The following is a 20,822-nucleotide window of genomic DNA, read 5'->3' as shown; positions in this document are numbered from 1 at the left end:
AATTTGGTTTCGTTTGCTTGATTAATTCTCGAATAATGCAGAAATTCGTGTTTCATTTGTGTGGCAGCCCCCCCTTAGAGAAAGAGAGGTCGAACCCCCTCTTATCTTAAAATTATCCAAAGAACCTTCCCCGACCCCAAAAACCCCTACATACCAATTTTCATGTCGATCGGTTTAGTAGTTTTCGAGTCCATAAGAATCAGACAGACAGAAAGACAGAAAGACAGAAAGACAGAAAGACAGAAAGACAGAAAGACAGAAAGACAGAAAGACAGAAAGACAGAAAGACAGAAAGATAGAAAGATAGAAAGACAGAAAGACAGAAAGATAGAAAGACAGAAAGACAGAAAGACAGAAAGACAGAAAGACAGAAAGACAGAAAGACAGAAAGACAGAAAGACAGAAAGACAGAAAGACAGAAAGACAGAAAGATAGACAGACAACATTTTATTTGTATATATAAAGATATATATTATGAAGTGTATGTCAATCTATAGTTCTAAAACTACATCAGACGGTTCTGAAATTCTGCTGTAATCGTATGTGAACATTGTTGAGCATTCTAAACTCCTTCACTGTGTCCAAAACCTTTCAAACGGCGCTGATACTCAGTGGGCCAGTGGGTCTTTCTGAATTTGGCAAACAACTACGATTTTGTCTCGTGACGAAGCGGCGCGGGGCGTAATTGCCGTCAAATTAAAGCAGTGGCGCTAACAGCAATCATTCTTAAAGTTTTTTTTTCACTATGTTTCGTTCTCCTTCCAACTCATTTATTATTATCATTGTTATTAGTTTCAACCAATCATCGTTGTTGAAAGAATTACGTTCAAAGAGGGGTACGAGATTTGGTTTTTTTTTGTTGCTTTGTTGCTTCGTACTACTTCACTCACTCTTTTTTATCTGTGTGTATTTTGAATTACTTTTTATTTCGGGTTTCGGGTTTTCCCTGACCATTGAGGCAGTGGAAGACGGAGTATTGCGCAATGATTTAGTGAGACTGAAATCAATTATATTTATTGTGGCGATAATTGGTGTTTCTGTAAGCACCAAGTTAGCGTATATTCTGGAATGGCAATACAGTTATCGTTTACATGGGTCTCATTTTATTTAACGAATCTCGACTTACGTCGTCTCCCAATCATACTTTCGGAAATCATATTTCACAATTAGTGCGGTTGATAATGCCTATGGCTTGCGATGTTTGGTTTTCACGCCGTAAAACATTAGCTTCGCTAATTACCACCCTCGTAGGGTGGTCTACGTTTGACGAAAATAGAAGAAAAACATGAATGAACACTGGCAATAAAGGGGTTCAGGAAAGTGAGAGTAAAATTACCTCATAATGGTCGGTGCGCGGTTTTTGTTGAGATAATATTTTATTACACTAAATGGTCCGTCAAAGTTGTACGCTCAGATGGTTCAGTTGGCAGGGTTGGGGTTTACCAATATTTTGACGTTATTTATGTTTTGGAATTTTTTTTTTACCGAGTCGAACATCCAAATTAAGCTGTCAAATCATCGGACAATTCATAACGTCATATTTTATGCATAAATTGAGTTACGTGGCTTTATCTAATTAATTGACCAACGCCGCGTCAGATTTGTGCTCGATAGCTCAACTGCCGTGTCCATTGGATGAATGATTGATGTCGATACAAGCCGCAGGGTGGGGCAGGTGGTGGGTATAACGTTGACCACATTGATTTAAGTGCGAATGAATGAATGAATTGCTTGCCGGCCCTGTGGGAGTCACATCAATCGGCTGATAAAAGGAAGCGAAAGCAGTGGGAGGAGGCAATGAAACTCATTTTACGTTTATGGGAACACCTGCTTCGTTTGGCACTGGGTGAGATAGCTTCACGTTTTTCCTCTGCGGTTTTTGTTAATGATTTGCATGTACACATACTTCCACATTGGGACTGCATGAATGCAGTCAATATTGTATAAATTTTGGAAAAATGTTTATTGGAAGTTGTATGTTCGGGGATGACCACGCAATTATCCCGTTCGAAAATCAATGAAACATAAAAATATAAATATTTTTTTTTCTTTTCTCACTTTCAGCCATGCAGTTCACATCTCCTTCCGCCAGTCACACATCCCTGCATGCGAGGTTACAGCTCCGTCCACACACAGCAGCCAGCCGGCCCTATCCGGGAGTACAACATCGACCCCTACATTCTATTGGACGAGGAGCTTAAATACATATTCGAAGATATTAGACAGGTAGGTAAAATAATGATCACGCCGACTAAATCTTGGCATATTTTTTTGGAATTTGAACTCTTTGGAACTTAGGGCGAACCGGAATGCGTAATGGACACGGGAAAATTATATATGGTAGTTTTGAAACCAATCCAAAATTATTTTCCTGGGACATAGCTCAGACAAAGATCACTGTTTCCCTATTCTACAATTCATTATTTGCAGTTTAAAATAAAAGATAAACGTTCATATTATCTTTAAGTTTTCTTTCAAATTTTCAAAATTTGATAGAAGTATTATTTAGAATTTTCTCTTCAGATAAAGTTTCATAGTTTCAATATATGAATAATATATTTGTAGATCATTTGATGGAATAAAATGGAATGTGTTTCAAGGTGAATCCCTTCATATATCTTTCATCGTGAGTTTCATTATTCCCACACAATATTGATTATTTCCAACACGAAACACAGAACGTCACCTCCATCGACGTTACTGCAAAACTTTTTAACAAGAACGCAGCATCGGTAGTTAAAATACAAGCCAAAAAAATACACACAAACATAAAACACCGTCAAGAATGAACCCAAAAATATCACGATTTGCGTCATCAGTCGTTCCACGGGATATTCCACAATCCTGTTTCGTTTTGCATAAAAATGATTCTCGAACATTGGAGCTGGTTTTCGTCGAAGGAAATCTTGGTGGAAGATTTAGCGGATTTGTGGAATGTTAACGAACGGATTTTATTGGAAAACTTTGGCGTCAAATGTGAGGCATGGAAAGTGAATGAAGAAAAGAATAAACGCATTATGGATGTGGTTCGTTGTATTGTAAAATTTGCCAGCATTTGAAAATCAACTAAAAATTCTGTGCATTTTTAACAATATCTTATCTAAGAACTGTACAAAAATTAGTCACTGTCATTCCCATTCTTGATTTCATGTTTAACATCACAATAGTTGTTTGGTGCGTTTCCATATTCATCTTGAGACTTACATTTTAGCTTCCACGAGAAGATATGTAAATTAAGGAATAATCATTGACGTCCAAAGAGATACTTGGATATTAAATTGGATATAAATAAAGTTGTTGTTGTGAAATCTGTGTTCTCCATATTCTTCACACTATATTATTCGAAGTGTTTTTATATAAAACTAGCTGACTCGGCAAACTTCGTCCCATCCGAAATGTTTTTTTTTGTTATCAATACATTCAAACATTCACGTTTTCTTACTAAACGAACGTTCATGTGTTCAACTGTTCATTGATTGACCTTCTGATTGTCCCTTCACAATTTCCTTTTACTAAAATTTCCTAGTACAGGTCGGACTCGATTATATACAGTTTGGAAAAAAAAAATATTTTATTTCAAGAAGAAATGTACCGTTAAGGTGTAATTTAAGTGTCTATTACATGTACAGTGGGGTGAAAATCGTGATTTTTGAAGATTTTGCTTGAATTTTCACCAGAAATTGTTTATATTGGTAATAGAAAAGCCAAATTAGGAAAGATAGAAGTAGAGTGTCAAAGAACAAATTGTAGAGCGGTTAAAGAGCTTCAATTTAATTGATAGAAACAATTTAGTTTAATGTAAATTTTTAGGATGAAATGAATAATTACACATTAAAAATTATTAATTTTTAAATTTTTCACTTCCAAAATGCTATTAAAATCCACTAATTTACATGTTCCGCTACTATACTCTGTACTAAATTTCATCTTTCAAATGAAAGCAACCGAATCATTAAAAATTCGAATCATTAAAAAGTCTTCCGCAGCGTACTTTGTATTGTAGAGCCAATTTGAGGTAACAGAGTCCGAAACAAAAAAAAAAGTTCTATAACTCTGTCATTGTTGAAATTCTAACATATGCGTAGAAAGATCTCCTGAGAGAATCTAGACAAATTTATTTTTTTCATGTGAGAAAGGTGTTAAGGGGATGAATAAAAAATCAAATTCAGGTTTTATTTCATAAAACGAGAAATACATGCAAAAAAACCAGTTTTTTTTGTTGACTCGATTATATACAGTGAAAAAAAAATCAGAAACTGTATATAATCGAGTCCGCGCTGTACTTCTACCAAAACTCGTCATTATAATATCAAATTATTTTCAGACACAATTCTCGTTCAAGATTCTTCAATTACTTGCAAATAACATATTTCTCCGTTACATGGAATACATGTTTGATACAGAAAATATAATAAAATGAAGACATCTCAAATCGGTGAAATGGACAGTCATATCCATAATCACATCCAATGCATGATGAAAAGTGAAGGGAAGAAGGGATAGCACTCTTTTTTATATTGCTTTCTCTTTTTGTTCTATTTCAGTTACTGGACGCACAAACACTTAGAGAGAGTGAAATTATTCCTCTCGCGAGCGATAAACCTCTACGCTTCGTATATTATGAACCTGTCCATATCCCCCCCACTACATGTCCATTATACCCGCACCGATAAAAATGTTGTACTTTTCGGCTTGTTTTTATTTCAGCAAAAACATGGAAAAACACATTTTTATAAAACATTTGGCCAGTTATTTCGAAAACCAGTATATTGAACTGTATAAAAACGGCTTTTGAATTTTTGAAAACATGAGTTTCCAAAGATACAACTGAAGTTTTCCTTAACATGTCCGTCTTACCCCCATCTCCCGTATACAGTTACGTTAGGGTCACCATGAAAAAAACTGTTTTTTTGCTCTAACTTTTATATTTCAAATTCTACATACAAACTGTCTTTGAAAGACTTTTAGAGCTTACTAATACAAACATTTGGCGATGCAGAACTTGTCAATATCTTAATCTTACTTAAAGTTATTGATGTTTTTTCATCCAAAAACTCATGATTTCAATTTTATTTTACTCAAACACAAAAAATAACTTGGAACATAAATCACACATCATGTAGAGTGAAATATGCTCTTCATACGAAGACAGTTTTGATGTAGAATGTGAAATATAGCAAAAAAACCCGTTTTTTCATGGTCACCCTAATGCAACTTAGAAAAAAAGCGCTAAATCGATTATATCAAAAGATAGAAAAAAGCTTTGTTCTACAAAGTTGTTTAAAAGAACTGGGGCTACAACATTGTCGAACTATGTTTATCTCTATCTATAAAGATAAGAAAGTTAGTTTTTTTATATGTAACAACTTTGTTGAAGACAGTTTTTGTCTAAAGAACAAATATCTCCCACAAAGTTGTTTTTGGCGCTTGCATTAGGGTAACCATGAAAAAACGTTTTTTTTTTGCTTTAACTTTTATATTTCAAATTCTACATCAAAACTGTCTTCGTACGACTTTTAGATCTTATCAATACCAACATTTTGCGAAGCAGAACTTGTCAATATCTTAATCCTACTCAAAGTTATTGATTTTTTTTACCCAAAAACTCATGATTTCAATTTCAATTTATTCAAACTCAAAAAATAACATAGTTTTGAAAATCACATATTATATAGAGAAATCAAACATTTTTTTCATGGTGACCCTAACGTAACTTAGAAAACATGCGCTATATCGGTTATGACAAAAAAACCCCTGTTTTACAAAATGTCTCAAATAACTGGGACTACAACATTGTCGAAATATGTTTACCTCTATCTATAAAGATTAGAAAATTAGATTTTTTATTTCATCGACAATTTTGGTCACCCTATTTTTGATAACATAAAAATGAGCATATGATAGCAACTTTGTCGAAGACAGTTTTTGTCTAAAGAATAAATGTCTCCCACAATGTTGTTTTTAGTGATTTTTATCTAAGTTGCATTAGGGTAACCATGAAAAAACGGTTTTTTTTACGAAAAGGTGAGAAGCACTATACAGGGTGGCCACCCATTCGGGAAATGCGGGAAAAAGTCGGGAATCAAAATCCATCGGGAAAAATGCGGAAAAAATCGGGATTTTGGCGCTCTAAAATGTTACTGTATGTGTATTAGCGCATTGAAACGCTTTCTTTTTGGTGTACCAAGATGAAGAAATTTCGATAAAGATGTCCTAATATTTCGTACCACCTGTCGTGAGTTCTACAGCGGATTTCTAAAGAAATTGTGCATGCGATAATCTTTGACATATCCCAACATTCGTTACCCAACGTGTATTAACCCGGTTGTAATTTCCAACTTTTCGGATATAGCGAAGAAACGGACGGAGTTATGCTTGGAAGTATTCGTCGATAAACAATTGTATGGACAATTGTGTTCAATATGAGATTTGATTCAAGTAACTTAATTACTTGATTAGACTTACATCATACTACTTGTAGAATTTCGATTGTATTGAGGAGTCGCATTATGGATTTTTGGTTCATCTCAGGAACTGTTCATAGAGGGTATTATGCATATATGCATATATTCCAGAGTCAATCTCGTCCGTATCTCCTGAACCATACAAACCGAAATCTGTTGCTGAGACACACCGTCCAATTTTTTGTCACATGCGGAGCTTTGGAATAGTGAAGTAAAAATATTTTTGCAATTCCGGCTTCAAAAATCAACTTTTAACTAACGACACAATCCTATTAAATTTTCATTTTTGAGAGACGAGAATGTCGTGATATCATGCGGGAAAAAATGCGGCACAATCCTATTAAATTTTCATTTTTGAGAGACGAGAATGTCGTGATATCATGCGGGAAAAAATGCGGGAATTCAAAAATTTAAATTGATTGACCACCCCGACTATATCGGGTTGGCATGTAATCACTGTACACCCAGTTTTTTTACGCGGGGGATACGTACCTCGTAAAAAAACCGCGTTAGAAAACCGCCTCAATTGGAAAATTCGCGTATAAAACCGCGTTAATTGGAAAATCCGTGTAAAAGAAACCATGTCACCTAATAATAGATATCAAATGGGACTATCCTTACGTAAAACGGAAGTAAAAAGTTGAGTGTTGCTCGCTTCCGAAAACCCGTTGTTTTTTTCCTGCAATCTAGTTGGTTACTGGTAGCTAAGTGCGGTTTTTCTCACGAATGAGGTCATCTGCTGTTGCTAGTAGGTTGTTCCCTTGTGATTTGTACACTCCGATGCACGTGTAGCACCACTGTTGGACCGTCCAGAGCTAAGTAGACAGGGAAAGACATTCACGAATCGCTGCCTGTAAAAACCCCGTCCCGTTGTACCGCCCGGTGAGCTCCCTGTTACCCAACACCTAAAATCCACGTAAGAATCGTGATAAGGTGCGGCACTAATTTACTTCATAAGCGCTAAGCTTCGTTACAAGCACTCATTACCGTAATATGCTCTGAGGGATTATAGGAGAGAAATGTGAGCTGAGGGAGAGATGTGATATTGCACTGGTATTTTTTTTACAGCATATAAAAAATCGCGTTAATTGGGAAATCCGCGTAAAAAATACGCGTTAATTTGAAAATCCGCGTAAAAAAAACGTTGGAAAATCCGCCTTAAAAATGTCTTAAAAAATGGGTAGGTTAAATCTATGATATAACCGCAAGGTTGACGTGGGACTACCTTAGCTTAGCAATCATTTGTTTATAAAATTTAATCATTCTAATTGAATGAAACAATTTCCGAATTCAATTGAATTCAATATAGTTGCTTTGTGAGTAAAAAGATTGTATAATGCCATGTGAGGTCAATTCAAGCATTGTGATAGATTATGTTCTTCGTTACAAGTAAATTTAATGACAATCTGTGGTACGATGCCTGGGACAAAATATGTGAATTATCAAACGATTCTTTTCTGAAGTTTGCATCTCTCCAGTGTACGTACTTCTCGAACCGCGAATTTGCTTGATTTGATGAACTTCAGGTACTCAGTTTCGACTTTGACATGTACGTTGAACGCTTATTGTTTCATCAATAGGCGTTATCGCAGCAAATGGCTATCAACATTTTGCCTAATCATAAAATGCGTAATGCGTAGAAATTCAGTGATCAAAAGATATGAAGGCATATCGTTCAACGCAATCTTGAATAAGCCAGCCAAAACGTGTTCGAACCCGCTTTTGTAATCGGTGTTAGGAAAACACTTTTTGGAGTGCAAAAAAACATGCGGGTGCAGAAGTACCCCCGGCTTGCATGAATAAACAACTTCAATTTCTACTTTTTATACTATAGAGGCTTTTAACTTCAAAGTTCATTCGCCTCCAGTGTCTGCGCGATTTCCCCAGGTTCCTAAGTTTAGGAGACCGTGTTGAGGCAACCTATTCTAGTCTGCATAAAGATAAGCGAGTACAAAAGTACTCGCAGTTTGCATTTATTTGCAAATCCGATTCCCCCATACATCTTGGTTTTGAAGTCTGTGTTAGGCAAACACATTTTAATCGGATCAAAAATGCCCCCGACTTGCATGTATTTTTAATGCTAATTTCCCCACGTTCCATGGATTTCAAGTCTGTGTTAGGGAACACATTTCAGTCGGAACAAAAATACCCCCGACTTTCATGTTGCAAATGCCGATTTCCCCAAGGCTGCTTGGTTTTGATGGCTGTGTTGGGGAAACCGTAAATCGGGCCAACCAAAACGAGGCACTTAGCGCGTTTAGACAACGCTTAACATTCTACAGTTATTCAATTGTTTATCTAATGAAAAACAACATTTTATTAATTGCGATAGAAGCGTATTCCCTATCAATTGATGCAAACATCTTTCCGATCCAGTAAGAAATGTTCGAGTTATAAGCATTCGAAATCTTTCATTTCTTCCTGCATGTTCTGTGTTTAGGTTTTCATTTTACCCCCCATATATTCCGGTTAGACGTAGTCCCACGTCAAAAACCGCGTAAAAAACAAACTGGCTGTATAGTTAAAAATAAATAGACATGGTCGACGCAGCAGATGCTCTGCACTAAACTTCATACCCCCTTCTCAGAAATCGTTTTTAAAATCAGAGTATTTTAACAATCCTTTCTAAGGCAAGCGTAACAATTATGTTTTTGGAAATAAAATTAGAATATCCATTAAAACGAAAACTAATATAAGAAGGTTCCATGAATTCATTAACGTGTTTTATGATTATACCTATGTCTGGCTCAAAAACCACGTGCCATCAATAAACAGGTTGAAGAATTACTAGTTTGGAATCGTATCGTTTCATATCGAAAACAAACCGATTATAATTCCAAATATCAAATGCGTATACCAAACACACCGCCTCGAATGCCGATTGTACGTAAACAGAATCTGTTTCGGAGGGAGCTTGTCAACCCCTGCTGCGGGAATTCTTTGCTTGACGTCTGTTTGATCAGCTGTGACGTTTTTCACATGATGGTTCTACTTCCTCTGAGCCTCTTTCTCGATTTAATCAGAACTTGGGTCAAGTGGGGAATTCCTTCTTGGGTGATCTTCGGGCAATTTAACCATCCACGTACATTGACTTTTATTTCGGCGCTGAGAATAGCAAATATTTGCTCGGTTCTAGCTGCTGAATCAATACCTTGAGCTCTAGAGTGCAGACTTGGTGGATCCATCGATAAAAAAACCACCCCGATCGTCTCGCTAATGCTGTGATTTATATGACCAGTCTTTGAACTTTGCACAATCCAGATTTTGTGTCGTTCGTTTCGGGATGATACAAACCGGATCTGTTTTCTTTTTCCGAGGCCCCCCGGTGTTGCAACCGGTCTCGTTTTTGGCGGCATAATCAGTTGAAATGTCTCCGAAGATTCTCGTGCGTTATTGGTCCGCTTGTCTCTTGGGAACCGGTTTAACTGCCAACGCATCCCGAATCGGTCGTGTTCTAGACATTAAGAAGTGTCGTTTTCAGCAGCCCGATAGTCCCGAAAACAAGCAAATTGAAGAATCTTTTCTTCTCGTTTCATTTTTTTCTGTTGTTCCCAGGAAATAAATCGTGCCACCAACCACCAAGAGCTGAAAAAGATCGCCGTGTACTACTTCGACGGCCAGGGAAAAGCGATCCGACCGATGGTAGCGATGCTGATGGCCAAAGCACTGAACTATCACATGCACAACGAAAACAGGTAGGTTGCTTGTTAAGTTTATTGCACGCTTAATGCATCCCCGGCGTTCCAACCCACTATTAACGTCATCAATTTGGTATTGGCACACAGAGGATGCCTCTCGACCTTTCGATATCTAAGAATTAAGAAATTGTCTTCGTTAGGTTCAGATCGTAGATTTCAGATAATCTTCAGCGGGAATTTTTTTTAGAAATGTAAAGATCACAGTTCATAATAAAATTTGGAGCACGGAATTCAACCCTGGTAGGGACAATTTATTACACGTTTTCCTTGAACTCGGTCATTCTCGGTGCTTTTGCCCTGTAATGAAAGGGAAATTCCATGTTTTCATACCTTCTGCCCGGTCTTTCTACTGCACCCCTCGATGGATTTCCCTGGGTTCCTCCAGAATGCTCGTCAACGAGAGCAAGTCTGATGATTTCCGCATCTGTTACGCTGGGACTGATAATAAAGTTCTTTGAGGCGTGTCGCCCATTCTGACCGATCGCATTTAATTGATTATGCGGTGTGCACATTATCGAGTTGAAGGTCGCCATTGTTTCGGGTCATTGACGTCGAACCCCCGGTGATTCTGTCCTGATCTTATGGTTGGTAATGCTGCATTTTTTTATTCTCGCGGCAATAACGCGCAGACGGAAGATGGGGAAAATTTGAAACAATGATAACTTCTTTATTGCCCACCCATTTAGTGGCAATGTTTCCCGTATCACTTACTAATGATTCATATTCTCCTCGATGTTTGATATTTTTACTAAACCTAAGCATTTTTTTCTCGTTTTATTAATTACATCGCAAGCATTAATTTTGATTGGTTTATTCGGAAGATATTGTTTCATTGAACTACGCCCCTTAAATTTTATCATCGATTCATCGATCGCGAGACTTTGACCTGGATTAAGCTTCTTCTCGAAATTTTCTTGAATCTTTTTCAAAAATGGACGAATTTAATATAGTTTGTAATAATTGATGGTATCTCTCTTTGGAATCAACATATTATCATTTATATAAATGTGACTTAGAAGCCAACCGAAACGATTTACAGTCATTAATTGACATATGTATTCATTGCATAAATAAGGTATAGTGCTCCAAGCGTCTCTATTACTGGGGAGTGGATTTATTCCCATTATAAAATTTATACCAATAAACGCGCGAATTTCTTGTTCATTAGTTGGAGTGTATCTATTATTTTGTTGTTCTGCATATAAATTGGTTTGAAAAACGATGGAGTCAATAATTTCGTCAGTTTTAAATTGACAGATCACGTCATAAGGTGTTGGATCTTGCAGGTTTGCAATATCTTGAGTCGGCCCAACATTTGAAGAAAATGATCCCGCTGGTGTTGTGGTTCCGTTATAACTCAATTTTGGAGACTTTTCGGCAAATGTTTTTCTATTGTGAATTGGTGCATTTTTTTCTATTTCATTACTTTCAGATTCATCTGAAGTAGGCTAAATAAAGTCCCACCACACTGTCATCATTTACAAAAAAAAAAATAAGGGATAAAGATTCTATTTTTCTTAAAAATTATTTTAGTTTCTTATATAGAAGTAATGTATAATAAAAAAAAGACATACTTTTAATATTTTTCTCACAATATCACTAAATAAAGCTGCACTACTAGAATTTTTTGGTTTCAACACTTGATGAACTTGTCATATGATGATAAACTTTGCCAACGCAATCGAGTACATTTCTGATATTTGCTAATGGTGTTGCCAACGAGTTTAAGTAAAAAGGTTCCGAAAAAAAATTATGAGCGCGTAGCTATTCTAATATTTCTGGGTGGGACAGAAAATGTCCCACCATGCATTATTACGCATCAAAAAGGTGGGAGTTACGTTAGGGTCACCAGGAAAAAAATTGTTTTTTTTGCTCTTACTTTTACATTTCAAATTCTACATACAAACTGTCGTTAGAAGGCTTTTAGAACTTACTAATACAAACATTTTGCGATGCAGAACTTGTCAATATCTCAACTTCACTCGAATTTATTGATATTTCTTCCCAAAAAACACGCTCTTTTCATTTGTTTGTCATTCTTTCTGGGGCAAGTCTAAAAAATGTATGTTGACGGAATTTTAAAGAAAAAATTTCACTCTATACAGTATGTGATTTTCAAAACTATGTTGTTTTTTGTGTTTGAGTAAATTAAAATTGAAATCATGAGTTTTTGGGTAAAATAATATCAATAACTTTGAGTAGGATTAAGATATTGACATGTTCTGCTTCGCAAAATGTTGGTATTGATAAGCTCTAAAAGTCGTACGAAGACAATTTTGATGTAGAATTTTTAATATAAAAGTTAGATTAAAAACCCCATTTTTTCATGGTTACCCTAATGCAACATAGATAGAAAGCGACAAAAACAACTTTGTGGGATATATTTGTTCTTTAGACAAAAACTGTCTTCAACAAAGTTGTTACATATGATAGAGCGCTCATTTTTATGTTATCAAAAATAGGGTGACCAAAATTTTCGATGAAATAAAAAAAAATAACTTTCTTATCTTTATAGATAGAGATAAACACAGTTCGAAAATGATGTAGTCTCAGTTATTTTAAATAACTTTGTAGAACAAAGCTTTTCTCTATCTTTTAATATAATCGATTTAGCGCTTTTTTCTAAGTTGCATTAGGGTGACCATGAAAAAACGGGTTTTTTCTACTTTAACTTTCTTATTTCAAATTTTACATCAAAACTGTCTTTGTACGACTTTTTGAGCATGTCAATTCCAACATTTTGCGATGCAGAACTTGTCAATATCTTAATTCTACTCAATGTTATTGATGTTTTGACGTGGGACTACGTCTAACCGGAATATATGGAGGGTAAAATGAAAACCTAAACACAGAACATGCAGGAAAAAATGTATGATTTCGAATGCTTATAGCTCGAACATTTCGTACTGGATAGGAGAAATGTTTGCATCAATTGATAGGGAATATTTCTACGAATCTATCGCAACTAACAAAATGTTGTTTTTCATTAGATAAACAGATGACGGCGCCAGTGGTTGTATGGTTAGCGTAACAGCCTCACAATCCGATCGGCCTGGGTTCAATCCCAGCTGGCGTCGTTGGGATTTTCTGAGGCGAAAAATCTCTGGTTACGTCTTCCTTCGGAGCGGAAGTAAAAGAAGTTGGCCCGGCTCATGAGTTGTTGAGTCTGATAGGTAGGAACAGGTGGAGTCGCCTCCCTGATGTCGGTGATTGGCACTAAAGTGGCGGAAATAGGCCGACGAAAAATAAGCGAAGATAAAAAAAAAAATAAATTAGATAAACAATTGAATAACTGTAAAATATTAGGCGTTATCTAAACTCCCTAACTGCATCGTTTTGATTGGCCCGATTTACGGTTTCCCTAACATAGTCATCAAAACCAAGCAGCCTTGGGAAAATCGGCATTGCAAACACATGAAAGTAGGGGGACTTTTGTTCTCATCGAAAAATGTTCCCTAACACAGACTTTAAAACCAAGCAGCGAAATCGGCATTGCAAACACACGAAAGTAGGGGGAGCTTTTGTTCCCACCGAAATGTGTTCCCTAATAGAGATTTCTAAATCAAGGTACCTGGAGAAATCGGTATTTCAAATTCATGCAAGTCGGGGGTATTTTTGTTCCGATTGGAATTTGTTTCCCTAACACAGACTTCAAATCCATGGAGCGTGGGGAAATCGGAATTGCGAATTCATACTAATTGGGGGTATTTTTGTTCCGATTGAAATGTGTTTCCCTAACACAGACTTCAAAACCGATGTTTCTGGGGAAATCGGCTCTGCAAATAAATGCAAACTGCGAGTACTTTTGTCCTCGCTTGCCTTTGTGCAGAGTGGAATATGTCTGTCCTAACATGATCTTCTAAACTTAGGAACCTGGAACGTGCAGACACTAGAAGCGAATGAACTTCCCAGTTTCAAGCAAATTCGAGATTCGAGAAGTATGTACACTTTTGTAAACTTCAGAGGGAAATGTAAAATAAAATAATCGTTTGATATTTTTTTTTGTCTTTATTGGAAAGATTTTCAGCCTTAGGCTGGTTCATCAAACGTTTGATAATTCTTCCGTACATATATTTTGTTCTAGTCATCATACCAAACGTAAAAGGTCCGTCATTAAATTTACTTGTAACGAAGAACAATCAATCACAATAAATGAATTGACTTTACATGGCATTTGTTCATTTTTTTCACTCACAGAGCAAATATATTGAACTCAATTGAATTTTGAAACTGTTTCATTCAATCAAGAATTTAATCAATACAAACGAATGATTGCTAAGCTAAGGTAGTTCCACGTCAACCTTGCGGTTATATCATAGATATAACCTACCCATTTTATTATGTTTGTTATGTTTGCCCCAGAAAGAATGACAAACAATTGAAGAGAGCGTATTTTTTGGGAAGAAACATCAAAAACTCGCAAAATGTTTGTATTAGTAAGCTCTAAAAGTTTTCCGAAGACAATTTGTATGTAGAATTTAAAATATAAAAGTTAGAGCAAAAAAAACAGTTTTTTCCTGGTGATCCTAACGTAACATAGAAAAAAGGCGATATATCGATTATTTCAAGAGATAGAAAAAAATTTTGTTCTCCACAGATGCCTCAAATAACTGGGACTACAACATTGTCGAATTATGTTTACCTCTATCTATAAAGATAAGAAAGTTAGATTTTTTATTTTATCGACAATTTTGGTCATCCTATTTTTTGATAACATTAAAATGAGCGTAATAACTTTGTCGAAGTTTTTGTCTATACAATAAATGTCGAGCTCTAAATGCTAATTTTCACTGAAATACATCTCCTGTACCATTGTACATTGTTCTCACGAATATCTCCGTCGTCGGTAATCAAAATTTGTGGAAAATTAGAAAGTCAGCGATGCGATATGCCACGATATATATTGTAGGTCCGTTTTATTGTGGAGATGTTTCCAGGTTGCTTAGGTTCGTTCAGGTTAAAATATATGAAGAATTGAAAAGTATGACGCATGATAAATTTTCTTGATTGAAAGCGTTCGATTTACGCTATTCCGCTTCATCGAGAGGTTGAGAGTCCGCGTTTATAGAATCGCATCACATACCGCTGTGAATCCTGATTGTTAACCCTTCTCACTAATAACTATTCCTTCCTTGATAAACGCTAGGGAACCACGCTATAGAGGCGACCCTTCTGGCCTTCGGGCGGAGAATATCATACTAACATTCCTTCCCTTCCCTTGGTGACTGTAAGGACGTGGCCGGCGTCGTTATTGACCATTTAAAGCTCGAATCACCGAAAAGTGCATAACGAGAATGATTTGCTAATCCCAAGCGTCATTCTGTGTGTACTTTGTGCAATTGGTTGGTTCAAGTCAATCACGGAGAGCAACTACGAATTGTACAGTCTACACAAGCTCAAGCTGAAGCTCTCCTGGACCATTGTGCATTGTTGTGAAATTCTTATTTAATAAATCGTCTCATTTGTAGTTCAGGGAAAAACATAAGAAATTCCATATCTAGAGGGATTTTTGTACTGCTGTGCTTATTTCTTATGCTGACAGTTGAAGTCGTGAAAAATATTATTTAGTTTTACTTAAGAAAAAGTATTTCAGCGTTAACTAGTAATTGGGGGTTTGAAGATGAAAATTTAGAATCATTCTGAATTGATCTGATCGAGCTGACATATCATAAAGATTACGTTAGGGGACTTTTGGAAGACTGTAACTTTGTGATGAATATAGATGAAATGTAGATGAAATATACAACATTTAATACAACATAATATACAACAATTCACAATTTTATTTATAATACCAACATATTAATGAAATGATAAAAGTTCCCCTCACTTGAATCAATCAAGCTTGATTACGGGTTCAAAAACTCATGGCGGACAGTTATACTTTTTTTTCTTTTTATTTGAAACTTAGTTCGTTCTTCCATATCAGAAATGAGTGCATTTGCCCTGCTGAAATTTTGTACTTGAACAGATTCATTTATTATGGATTTATGAAAAAATTAATGGTGGGACAGTTATGCCTGGAATATCAACATGGGACAATTGAGCTTGATGTTGTTGAAGCTGGGAACTGCAATATTTGCAAAAATTTTCTAAAACTCCACAAAACACCTGTTTTTGGCCTTTTTTAAATCGATGCGAAAAATTTCAATCATTTTTTTATTCAAAGCAATACATTAACTTTGTATAGAATTTATTGGAGTTTTCAAACCCGCCTTTCGATTTGCGGTGCGATCATTATTTATTGGATTGTTCATCATCAAATACGAGAAGGTAATTCTTCATTCAAACAGAAATATCTCTGTATGGAAAGGTCCTACAAAAAGTTCAAGAAACAAAATGAGAGCTGGTTGATAAGGTTATATGAATTTGCTATTGAGTTGGTCAGTCTTCAGTATGCTACTCGGTGCTGATGCGCAACAAGATTTTTGTACCCAGTTGAGCTCCCACTCCTTTTATACACTTGCGCTTTGGCTAATGAGCACGCTCCGAAACACAGATGAAATGTTTGGTTGTCAGCGCCCTCACATGTAATACAAGATAATTACCAATACCCAACATAATTCTCAATTTTTCTATATTTTTTTTTAACACAACTGCTACCATTTACGCTTACACTTGTGCTAAATTTTTCACAATACCTGATCATTGATATGCAATTTCACGAAGCAACCAACATTAAAGTTGCAAATTTAAGATTTATTTGCTAGAATTAATCGTATCACTCACCTTACTTGCAATATAAAAATGCCTTTGACTTGCATATAGTTGCAATGCCGATTTCCCCCGGGCAGCTTGGTTTTGATGACTCTGTTAGGGAACACATTTCGGTGGGAACAAAAGCTCCCCCTACTTTCATGTATTTGCAATGTCGATTCCCTCCAGGTTGCTTGGTTCTGATATCTCTGTTAGGGAACACACTTCGGTAGGAACAAAAGTTCCCCCTACCTTCATGTATTTGCAATGCCGATTTCCCGCAGACAGCTTGATGATGATGTCTCTGTTAGGGAATCGCAGCATGTGTCGTCAATTTCGACCAATCAGAAGAGGGTATTTCCGTTAGTATAGGGGTTGAGATTTTTCAATTCTTCTATAGTTAGTTTCATGACATATATTATTTTATTCAATATAAAAAGTTGTTATGGAGTGCCGAAATCGATTGACCGAAAAATTTAATCAATCTATCATGAAATGACTGAGCAATAAGCGTTTGAAATTGGACAACTTTCACGATGTACTCGATTTTCGATTTTCAATTCGTACCCCCAATATGTTCCCGGAAGACGTAATCCTACGTCAAATGGGTGCTAGAATTTGATTTATTGTGCGCGCATCACACAAGTGAGAAGAGATGTTTAGTATCTGAATTCTGTGCCGGGTACATTTTGCGCTGTCGTGTTTATGAGTTTCGTGTTCTTCGCACCAAGAGAGAACACGTGTTTGCTTTGAACGCGTGCTGATGAAAATAAAATTCAAGCGAAGCGCTGCGTATGTTTTCTGAAGACTGGAGTTGGTTAGCAAAAAATTGTCGATTTTTTATTTCTTCCCGATATTGTTGCCTACTATACCTACACACCAAAACAAAATTAGGAATGTAAAATGTTCTAATACCCGAAAGTTGGAGCATTAAAATTATGTATATCATGTATATGATGTAGCTGTATGCGTTGATTTTTCACGAAAATACAGCATGTCAAAAGTTACTCAAAATTTTGGACTTCGCACTCTGTTCCTTTAATTTTTTTTGTCGAGTGTATAATCGATGAAATGCTATAGAAGAATGGTAATTTGTGTAGTTACAAACATGAGTTGGAATGTTTCAAAAAATCGACGAGGCTGCAGATGGACTACTCTGCGAGGGATCGAAAAAAATTAACGATATAAATATTGTTGACAGTAATATTTATTTCAATTTATATTTTAGAATGAAACGAAAGGGCCCGGCCGGGTAAGGGAATAAAAAGTGCCCTCAAACCAAATCACCAGCTGTATGGCAAATATTGTATAGAATGTTAAATAAGAAATTTTGGCGGTTTATTTGAACCCTTACGTGGTTTGACGTAGGATCTATAGTGAAAAACGTACTTTTTCGTTTATTCCCCACCATCCTCGAAAGCTTCGAGATAAAAATTTTAAAAAAATACTGAATGTGCATCTTACTACGTTGTATCAATAAAAATTATAAAAAAAAATTTTTTATCAAAAATTTAAGTACTAAAAAAAATATTGAAATTTTGAAAAATTTTTTTTTTGGGATTTATAGATTCAGTACTACTCTAATTCATATTTAAATGTGTTCCAACGGCTTTTCTAGATATGTGTGATTTTTTTCAGATATTTTTTAGTGTTGCGCGGTACAAAACATATTTTTTTATATATCTAAAGGGTCTGGCTGGTTAAATGAGTAAAAAGTGCCCTCAAACCAAATCACCAGCTGTATGGAAATATTGTATAGAGTACTAAATAAAACATTTTGGCGGTAGTACCATATATTTGAGTCCTTATAGGATCTATGGTGAAAAATGCACCTTCTCGTTTTTTGCACGCCATTTCCGATAGCTTTGAGACAAAAATATGGAAAAAAAATACTGAAAGTACATCTTACTAAGGTGTATCGATCAATATTTTCAAACAATTTCTTCATCAAAAAATAAAATATTGAAATTAAATTAATTTTTTTTTTATTTTAAATTTTTTTTTATTCTGAGATTCAATACTACTCTAGTTTGTATTCAAATTTCTTCCCACGTCTATTTTAGGTATATGTGATTTTTTTTCAGAATTTTATACATATTTTTCGAAATTTTGGAAGAAATATTACTTTTGGACCCACTTTTGCTCTAACTTTTATTTAAATGCATTCGTGTGTGCTGTTTTTACACATGTAGCGTAATTTTTCTTTGAAGTTTTAAGAGCGCGATAAGATTGCGCGAAAAAAAATTATGTTTTGGCTTTTGGGCATTTTTAGTTTATTTTGAATTTAGAGACCCATTACTGCTTTGACATTTATTTAAATTTTGTTCTTTATATGTCTAGATTTTGTCGGTATATTTAGAGCATAGCGCTGTACAAAGATTTTTTTCTCAAATCTTGAAATATATGAGATTATCTTTACATCGGATTTAGATAGTTTACCAAATTCATAGTAGTCGGCAGTACGATAGAGCTCTGTGAGAAAAAATAAAGTTCTTGTGGAAAGATCATTCGGATTAATGAGAAAAACACTTAAAAACATCCAAATTATTTTTATTTTTTATTTTAATCTTACAATCAGAGATGCCAACCTTCCTGATTTTTCAGGATTTCCCAGACTTTTTAACACGCTCCCTGATATCCTGACGAACACTCAATTTATCCTGATTTTTCTGAAATGATCCTGATTTTTCCTGATTTCTATACTCTTTATATTGTTCGTAATCAATACTGGTTTCCATGCCAAATTTTTCTGTCATGGTAGTTCTCCGGTTCGCACTTGTGTATATCTTAAATAAAGGTAGATTCTCTAGACGCAAAGGTGTACCTAACTTTTTTTATCTCTACTCTCAATTGTTTCGTGGCTTTCCAAAACAGTGCTAGAAAATTTCATGAAACCAGATTATCTGACGAATTTATGAAATTACAACGAGATTAAGTTTGAGGAATAACATTGCTTTATTGAGGATAATGTGTATGTGTCCCCAGAGTTATTAATGTAGGAATACGTTTCAGAGTGTAAATTTATTCAAGAGAAAATTTTTGAATCCACAGTCAATATAAAAAGATTTTATATATAATTTGTTTGTCTGATTCATAGTAGAATCAACTTTAATGATGGGACTATGGTAAATATATATATAACCGTACTAAATATCATAAAAATTAGGAAAAATTAAACAAGTCTTCCACTGCTGATATGCTTTCCTCATTTGTTGAGTAAAGATTCATTCCAAAGCATAGATTATTAATTCAATGAAAATTTGAATATTCATTTCTCTGCAATTGACTGTAGTGATGCTGTAGGTTTTTAGGAAAAAATATGAACTATCAAAAAGTCAGGTGAAACACTAGCATTTGCGCTTATGCGAGGACTTATACCATGCTTATTAATTCTTTTACATATCCGGTCTCCGTTCGAAGGAAGATATACTCTGTTTCTGGTGGGATTTGAAATGGATTCTGTATTATGAGCTACTACCAAGCAACCTGTTTCCCACATGTATGGCTCACGGCAGCTTTCAACGAGGAAGCAAACATGTTCTAGTAGGACAGAATAAGCTGTGTGAAAGATGGAGAAAGATTGTGAAACAGAACTATGGATATAAAATTAAGTTATAATGCGTTGATTGAAAATGATGTTTTTGTTTTCCCAAAAATCGATATTAACTTTTCAGACAATCCAATATGAGCTATCCTGATTTATCCTGATTTTTTATTTTCATTCTCCCTGATTTTTTAAAATTATAGTTGGCAACCCTGGATGGGACTATGGTAAATATATATATAACCGTACTAAATATCATAAAAATTAGGAAAAATTAAACAAGTCTTCCACTGCTGATATGCTTTCCTCATTTGTTGAGTAAAGATTCATTCCAAAGCATAGATTATTAATTCAATGAAAATTTGAATATTCATTTCTCTGCAATTGACTGTAGTGATGCTGTAGGTTTTTAGGAAAAAA

The 20,822-nt window shown here is 35.3% G+C and overlaps 1 protein-coding gene across 6 annotated transcripts in view; it reads left to right on the top strand.

Annotated features, from left to right (window-relative positions):
- LOC129778206 (all trans-polyprenyl-diphosphate synthase PDSS1) overlaps positions 1–20,822 on the top strand; it is a 247,833-nt gene that overhangs the window by 139,316 nt on the left and 87,695 nt on the right. For all 6 annotated transcript variants that reach the window (XM_055784969.1, XM_055784961.1, XM_055784980.1 and 3 more), the window contains 2 exons: positions 2,065–2,226; positions 10,020–10,159. In XM_055784969.1, the coding sequence (XP_055640944.1) occupies positions 2,065–2,226; positions 10,020–10,159 (302 nt within the window). The remainder of the gene's footprint in view (positions 1–2,064; positions 2,227–10,019; positions 10,160–20,822) is intronic.

Source organism: Toxorhynchites rutilus, chromosome 1 (assembly GCF_029784135.1).
Source record: "Toxorhynchites rutilus septentrionalis strain SRP chromosome 1, ASM2978413v1, whole genome shotgun sequence".
Taxonomy (NCBI): domain Eukaryota; kingdom Metazoa; phylum Arthropoda; class Insecta; order Diptera; family Culicidae; genus Toxorhynchites; species Toxorhynchites rutilus.
The sequence above is the reverse complement of the archived record's forward strand: the minus strand, read 5'-3'. Positions and strand labels throughout refer to the sequence as shown.